The sequence below is a fragment of the Ictalurus furcatus genome, chromosome 7 (genome assembly GCF_023375685.1).
Source record: "Ictalurus furcatus strain D&B chromosome 7, Billie_1.0, whole genome shotgun sequence".
Lineage (NCBI taxonomy): Eukaryota > Metazoa > Chordata > Actinopteri > Siluriformes > Ictaluridae > Ictalurus > Ictalurus furcatus.
Window position 1 is genome coordinate 32,605,516 of NC_071261.1, and position 8,212 is coordinate 32,613,727.

Here is an 8,212-nt window from a genome sequence, read left to right on the forward strand (position 1 = left end):
ATTTCTCTAGTTATTGTGTCACGTAATGCAGGCGCAGGGCAGAAGCAAGTGCAGGTATGGAAGTTTAATGAAACAACAACAACAACAACAACAGCCAAAGGATAAGGCAGAAGACAATAATCATGAACATGCAGAGGTCAGGTGATCAGACAAACAGCACAAGTAGGGCAGGGCAACAAGACGACATCATGAACGTAAGCAAAGTCAAAACACCAGAATAAACAGACATGATAGCAGGCTTGATAACAACAGAGACAAGACAACTGAGCGTACACTTCTCACTTGTTCAAGTGTTTGAACAGTCTCTATTATAGTGTGGTGTGATGATTGTGATCAGGAACAGGTGTGTGAGATTAGTCCTCATGAGAAGGTGACGTGTCTGTGTGTTACATTGGGAAGTGTAGTCCTCTTCGGCCATGTTTGTAGTTGTTGGTGCATTCTGGGAAATGGAGTAGCTGGTTTGCCGTGATGACATATTGCCAATAAAAATAGCTTGCATTATTAAATCTGAGCCGAATTAAAACATGTTCTTTAAAAAATATATTTTAAATTAAAATTGAGAATGTATTTGAGTAAATGTGATTTGAAGATCAGTTACAGGAGTGATGATGGATCCTGACAGGATTAGACCACTTTAGCACGGAGGATCATCACAATGAGAGCGACAGTAAAACATTTACATTTTACACATAAATAAAATGTAAACATCATTTATTTTTAACTTAAAACAAATGTCAGATAATAACAGCACTGTTTTCATTTTTATTAAGAAATACAAGTCAGTTTTATAAATTTATATTAGATTTGACTAACAGGACAGATGATCAGTGCTGCTGAATTTTCACCTCCATTATTGAGACAGGGGCTGAAGTATGGATAAAGTTTCTCAGTGAAAGTCTGACCAGTGAAAGAGTAGATATGAGATTTTACATCAACATCATAGAAGGAGATCAGACCCTCCTCATAATCCACAAACACCCCCACCTTCTGAGGAGCCGGTTTCAAGGAGAGGGAGACAGGGGGAGAGTCCAGAGCATAATATTCAGTCTCATTCCTCAGCCACACACACCAGTATCCATCTTCAGGACTGGGTGTAATCATCCCTTTCCTGTTAATGGACTCTTGGGCCACTCCTAAATCCCACTGAGTCTTCCCTCTGACCTGCACCTCATAGTAAAATCTCCCTGAGGAGAATCCCTCCTTTCCCAACACACAGACACAACGATTAAACCTCTCTGGGTTATCAGGGAGATCCTGTCTCTTGTCTCCACATGTAACTTGTTTCCCATCATCAGAAAGGATGAGATAAGGATGAGCTGTATCAGGATCCAGAGTCACATCCACTGAGAGACAGAAACACAGCGTACATCAGTTTTATCATTGCACAGTGTGTAACAGTGAAGAAATATACATTTAGTCATGTGATCAATAAGAGCTCACAAACCTGCATATTGCTGAATTCTCTTCAGTTCTGTTTGGAAAATAATATTGGATAATTGGAGAGTTTAAAATTATGAGCAATAACAAAGTACTGTAACAATAAAACTAAAACACAAACATCATATTGATCTAAATATTTTATTACAGATTACACCACAGTGCTGTTGAGTTCTGATTGGTGTTGATTAATTTTCTAGAACAGCAGCTCTGACAGTAGAGCAGCTGCAAATCACAGGTTCATATTAATGCACTCGTTCTAATACCTTATCGTTTCTATAGTAACAGCTCATTCACAGGGACTTGTATGCAGATGCTTTTTTATAAAAAGACATGTATAATCATTTCTGTAACCTTTATTTCTGTAACATTTATGGAAGGAGTCTCCAGTGTCAGCGCTTTGTAACAGTCAGAGGTAAAGCTGTAACTTTAAGATTTCTGACATCTTCAGGACAGAGGAGTTTACTCTTTGTAGCTTCTTGTTAATAGGACTAGGTGTGTTTTTATCTTATTAACATGAGTGAGAAAAAGAGAAGCTTGTAAGGAAATGACTGTTTATAGCTGCTATAACGGAAGTGAGAACAGAAACTAACTTGTTTCATGGATCATTCACAGCATTCAATATACTGTAACTATAAATGGATAAAAAGTGTGACATGTTATACTTCTATAAATAAAATGTTGGCATATTTCTGTGGTATAAGATGAATAAACTCTTTGGGAAAAGCTGTTATAAGAACAAAATAATAACTTTGGGATGTAACAGTTACTGCTTCATCTTACCTCCCCTTTGTTGATTATTTTCCTAACACAGAGCTTTATAACTTACATCAGATCAAAAATCTCTAAATGCACACTGTACAATTCATGTATTTCTGTTATCAGGACATTTCTTCATATATTTCTGAATCAACATATTCTTAGTGATCATTAAACACTTACCAGTCCAATCAAGCTTCTCCATTTCCTCACTGAGAGTTTCCTGAAGCTGAGACAGAGCTCTCCTCAGAGGCTCCAGACTCAGATGAGAGTTAATTGTGACGTCAGTCCAGTCCTGGGTGTGTGGAGGGCTGCACAGTGTCGGGTAAATCTACAGTACAGCAGGAGAGAGGAGAAATCCCTCAGCATGGGGACTGCTGTCCTGTCATGTGCTGCACTGCTATTGAGAAACAGAGGGACTCTGACCTGTAGGAGGTGGAGGTGATCCTCAGTGTGTGAGATCTGCTCCAGCTCAGTGTTTCTCCTCTTTAGCTCAGTGATTTCCTGCTCCAGCTCTTTAATCAACTCTTCAGCCTGCTTCTCTGCTGCTTTCTGCTTCTCCTCCATCACCTGAAGCAGCTCAGCCTGGCTTCTCTCAATGCAGCGCATCAGAGCACTGAAGATCTCCACACCGTCTGCTTTCTCCTTCTCTGTGTTTTCCTAACAGGAGACACATCGAGCTAAATTATTTTATTTCATATGATTATATCAGGATTCTCCTAATGTGTTTTTATAAAGACGTTATTGTGTAGGTTAGTTAAGAGACTCACTTTATTGCGTTCTACAGAGTGTTTGATTTCCTCAATCTTCTTCAGTCGCTCCTGGATCATCTGCTGAACTTCTGCTCGTGTCTTCCCCAACTCAGTCTGAGAAAAATATATATTATGTATAAACTTATTAAAAATAAAGGTGATATTTGTGTTAAATATGCATCATTAATTTTCAGTCTCTCACCTTCTTCTCTCCACTCGCCTCCTCTATAGGAACAGTGTTGTGAGTTTTGTGGTCTCCCTCAGTACAGAACTGACACACACACGTCTGGTCGTCTCTACAGAACAGCTCCAGGGGTCTCTCATGTTTCTGGCAGATGTAGTCCTCCAGGTTCTCCACAGGCTCCATCAGTTTGTGCTTCTTCAATGAAGAAACTCTCTCATGAGGTTCCAGGTGAGTCTTGCAGTAAGAGGCCATACAGGTCAGGCAGGACTTCACGGCTACACATTTCTCTTCAGAGCAGGCTTCACAGAGCACCAGAGATTGGATCGGTTTTTCTGCAGCGCTGCTGGATTTCTCCTGAACTGACTTCTTAAACGGAGCAGCAAGTCCAGAGATGAACGTATTCACACGTAGTTCAGGACATTTAAGGAATTCCTCCTTACACACTGGACACTGGCAGTGTGAACTGCTGTCCCAGAACTGTTTGAGACAGATCATACAGAAGTTGTGTCCACATGGAGTAGAGACTGGATCAGTGAACACATCCAGACAGATGGAGCACTGGAGCTCATCTTCACACAGGACACTGCTGGAGGAAGCCATGACTGACACAGGAGACACCATGAGAGTGGATTTAGACCACAGATAACTTTACACATTATTCATGAAAATTATCCAGAACTAAAGCTCTCAGTGTCGTGCTGTTAGAGTAAAATATAACTTTCTCTGTGTGAGTAAACACATAAAATCCACTTGAACTGTGACAAACCCAGTGCACTTTGAGCAGTTAGTAAATGACAAAACGAACAATAGTTACTGATAGAAACAAGAAGTAGTCCCACCTCTCACTCTGAAATATATATTAATACATTTATCTTATGTTTAATGTGAGCTAAAATCCTGTTCTTTAAGATGAAAGCCCTGTGTGTTTTATCCTGAAGAGGAACTGAACTGGAACAGATCCAGTGTATTTTAAACAGCTTCATAGAAATCAAGTGAAAAACAACTATACAAACAGGAAGTAGTCTCATCTGTAGCACTACTTACCAATTTCTATTTCTCTTTTCCTCCTGATTCCCCTCTTTTTCCTCTTGTTCCTGTTCTCTTAGTGTTCACCTGCAGTGGTTTTAATCCCTCGAAGAAAGAGAGAGAAGCTTCAAACTGGAGGCTGTGTCCTGCTGAAAGGATCTGGTTTTGGTCATGAAACGGTTTTGAGCTTGAGTTTCGGTTCACCTGGGTGACGTCTCAAGATACATGCCCACTTTTTTGTGCTTTTTCTCACGATATAATTACAAGTTTTTGCCTCTAGATGGAGGAAATTCCCCCAGTGAACTACAGCGTCTGGATATTGTGTTTTGCTGCAAAATCTTCAAAGCTGTCTCCATCTCTGCAAATATCTGGTTGTTTTTTGTTTGTTTGTTTTGTTTTGAAAGTTTCTTAATTTAACATTTGTATGTGTATGAAGACTGGTCGTTGTGTTAGTGTTGTCAATTTAAATAAGGTCCTCTAAAAATGTTTATGCAAATACACCTTCAAATGTCATTTCATGTGTTAGACCTGCAGTCTGAGTATTTAAAGTCAAATAATCTGAGGCTCATCAGCAAATGAAGGAATTTGTGGGAAATGAAACAAATTACTTAATTTACGAGTGCACAGAGAACCTAAAACTAAAGGACATAAACATGTGTGTACATTACTGAAACGTGTACACTTCGTCTGTTATTTTATCTGGATATATTTTATTTTCCACACTCTCTCATACCAAACCTCACAGATGTTCAGTGAGATCTCAGCTAACTGCACAACATGGACCCTTTATTTTTCCTTTATTTTATTGATCATTGTTCTCTTTTCATATAGATTTTATATAGTTAAATTAGTCCAGGTAAACACTCTGTTTGTGGAAAAAAACGTAACTTAAAACTTAACATGGCTTAATGTACAAAATAACTAAACAAACAATGGACAACAAATCTCTCACACAATCATAAACACAATCCTCTGCCCAAAAGACAGAAACCGGTAATCAAAAATGAACACAATGATTTTCATGTCTGGCTTTTAGAAACCCATCATAAGGAAACATAAGTTTCATGTGGCCTCAAGGAACAGAACATTTTTCTGAGTTATTCTTCATCATAGCCACTGCATTGTATTCTACCCAAAGAATGGCACCATAAACGAAATATAAAGCAGAGTTTCATGTTATGCATGTTCTAATAGTTTTTGATAGTAAACAGTAGTTAAACTCAGTACCATGTGAGAGAAATCAAATATTTCTTGGTCACAGTTTTAACACATTAAACCACCTTAAACTGTTTCCTTATAATGAGTTTCTAAAGAGACAAAAATGTGTCTCATGAAAAGTTCTTTTTAAAGTTACTGTTTTCTGCTTTGAGCAGAAAACCGTGTTTATGGCGAGGTATATGTGGAAGAGATTTGGTATCAATCCGTCGTCTTTCAGGTACACTAAGCCACGTTAAGCCGCATTTTTCACCTGAAACATTTTAAAATATCCCAAAAAAGGAAGAACAAATGCAGCAGCTGGTAAAGAAGAGAAAGAAGAGCGCAGGAATTATTAATAGTAATAAATGTAAAAAGGCTGAAATGCTGAAACAGTGAGAATCTTCCAGTAATAAACTCTCAATCAGGAACGATGTACTAATCATGTATAAATCATGTAGTTACGGTGTGAGTGTGTGATGTGCCTCTAATCCTCACCTTTTTAATGACGTTACAGTAATGTTTCATCGTTTTATTTTCATCATTTTACAATAAAACCTGAGATCTTAAAGGCAAAATGTGAAGTTTACTACCTGCAAAGCGCTGTACTGTTGTAGGCATTGACAAATATGATATAAAATACAGTTAAAGGGTGCATAAACAGGTTTATCTCACTGGATCGGGTTATTAGTGACGTGTAAATAAGTGTGTGTACGTCTACATTAGTGTCTGTAATGAACTACTACTGTATCTGGCTCAAATATGAAATAATATCATAGAATCGTAACAGTAATTCCAAACAAAACTCCTAATTCAGGAGGTTTACCTACAGTAGAAAGCATTTTAGTTTATGACTGCTGATCTAGGATTTTATAAAGATTTACACTAACATTTAAAAAATGTAAAACTGTTTGTATTCGGCACACTGGATCTCAGATTGTGTCTATTATACAGTCTGTAGTGTATAGAGATCTGATATAGGGTCTTGTGTAAAGTCTGTCCAGATGTAAGAAATGTGCTGATGGTTAACTCATCATGCAAATTACATTTGATACAAAGTGTTTCTGACCCCGTCATGAATTCCAGCTTTCAGAAGTTCACAACATACTAATTATATTAAAAGGTGGTCATTCAGTTCTATGGTTCATTTTTGCAGCTGCACCTCAAGGAAATTATCAGCTATCCTGTAAAGTGGCTGTCTATCCCTGTCAGTGAACTTTGACCTATGGCCAGGTTTCCTGCTTGCTGATGCTCTTTGTCCATGTTTGACGCTGCCATGACTTTTGAGACTGTTCCCCTTAAACAATGAAATAGTGTTACAGTTTTCATCACTGATCCCCCTGTAATTCGTGTTCCCGCTGTTTGATGCATGTCGCTTCATAATCTCACACATCAAAGTGTTCATGTTTAGACCTCTCTTACAGCTGATATCTGCAGTGAGCTGTAAATCAACCTATTATAACTATCCTGTGCAGCTGTTTATATAATCTCCACTAAGGCATTTCAAAGTAAATGACCTTTACACGTCTGCATAAAGTACATGATCTTGTGTAAAGGTGATATCTATCTTAATAAAGGTGATACACTATCAAATCACACATAAAATTAATATTTCGTAGCAATTTTCACAATTTAATTAATAGAAAATACAAACAAGATCAGTCACATGGAAAAATTAAGAATACCCCTACATTTATCACACCTTTAAATCCATAAAACTAGAATCGGGTATTGAAGATTGGATGCCAGTGATTAGAACCTGCTTAGGGAGTGCAGGTGGAACCTGTCTTATTTAAATCCCTCTTATATCCAATGTCTGGTGTTCCCTTTGTTATTAAGGTGTGGTGTCATCATGCCAAGATCTAAAGAGTTCTGTAAGGCCTTCAGAAAAAGGTTGTGGATGCCTATGAGTCTGACTAGAGATTTAAAAAGATCTCCAAATTACTTGAGATACATCATTCCACTGTGAGGAAAATAGTCTACAGATGGCCAATCAAATGCACCAAAGAATGGCTCAAAAAGAAGAAATGGAGGGTTATGGAATGGCCTAGTCAAAGCCCAGATTTGAATTCCATTGAAATGTTGTGTGGAGATTTGAAACAGGCAGTACACGTAAGAAAACTCCCAAAACATCTTGCAGCTGAAAGAATATTGCACTGAGGAGTGGTCAAAATTTCCAGTAAGCCTGGTGGACAATTATGCAAAATGCCTACAAGATGTTATTTCTGCTAAAGGGGGGAAAACTAGCTTCTGAGGCCAAGGGTGTACTTACTTTTTCCACAGATGAATATTGCCTCTATTGATATTTCTGGTGAATAAATGATTGATATTTTTTCCTTGTGGTTTTGTTTCAACGATGATCAAATGTTTGCTTGTCCAAATATGTTTAAAAAAGCCAACAATTTCCATGGGGTGTACTTGTTATTATTATTATTATTATTATTATTATTATTATTATTATTATTATTTTTACATGACTGTATATATAGCTCGTAAACTAATTCATATTAAACTTGCATTAAAGCATGAACCATGCTTCATGAACATGAACTTCAGGTGATGCTGACAAGATATAAAGAATATAAAAGTTAATTTTAGAAATGTATATTATTCACCTGCAGTGGTTTTAATCCCTCGAAGAAAGAGAGAGAAGCTTCAAACTGGAGACTGTCCTGCTGAAAGGATCTGGTTGTGGTCATGAAAAGGCTTTGAGCTTGAATTTCGGTTCACCTGAGTGACGTCATAAGAGACACGCCCACATATCTGATTTTTCTCGTGTTGTAATTACAGGTTTTAGCCACTAGATGGGGAAATTCCCCTGTGAACTGCAGCGTTTTATTCTGTCTCCATCTCTGTAATA

At 37.7% G+C, this 8,212-nt stretch overlaps 1 protein-coding gene across 1 annotated transcript; it reads right to left on the reverse strand.

The window, feature by feature from the left end:
• Nucleotides 1–46: 46 nt before the first annotated feature.
• On the reverse strand, nucleotides 47–4,344 carry LOC128610514 (nuclear factor 7, ovary-like). The gene is made up of 7 exons (XM_053629880.1): nucleotides 4,177–4,344; nucleotides 3,151–3,734; nucleotides 2,967–3,062; nucleotides 2,623–2,856; nucleotides 2,380–2,527; nucleotides 1,445–1,471; nucleotides 47–1,343 (listed from the first exon to the last, which is right to left on the reverse strand). Exons 2-7 carry the CDS (start codon nucleotides 3,730–3,732, stop codon nucleotides 799–801), a joined length of 1,632 nt encoding a protein of 543 aa, XP_053485855.1. The 5' UTR covers nucleotides 3,733–3,734; nucleotides 4,177–4,344; the 3' UTR covers nucleotides 47–798.
• Nucleotides 4,345–8,212: the final 3,868 nt, after the last annotated feature.

Excerpts from the sequence above, each read along its gene's own strand:
- LOC128610514 (XM_053629880.1), bottom strand. The coding sequence starts at position 3,732 with ATGGCTTCCTCCAGCAGTGTCCTGTGTGAAGATGAGCTCCAGTGCTCC. Across the intron at positions 2,857-2,966 it reads ACTCTGTAGAACGCAATAAA|GAAAACACAGAGAAGGAGAA; the intron begins GTGAGTCTCTTA and ends GTCTCCTGTTAG. Across the intron at positions 1,472-2,379 it reads GGAGAAGCTTGATTGGACTG|AACTGAAGAGAATTCAGCAA; the intron begins GTAAGTGTTTAA and ends TTTTCCAAACAG.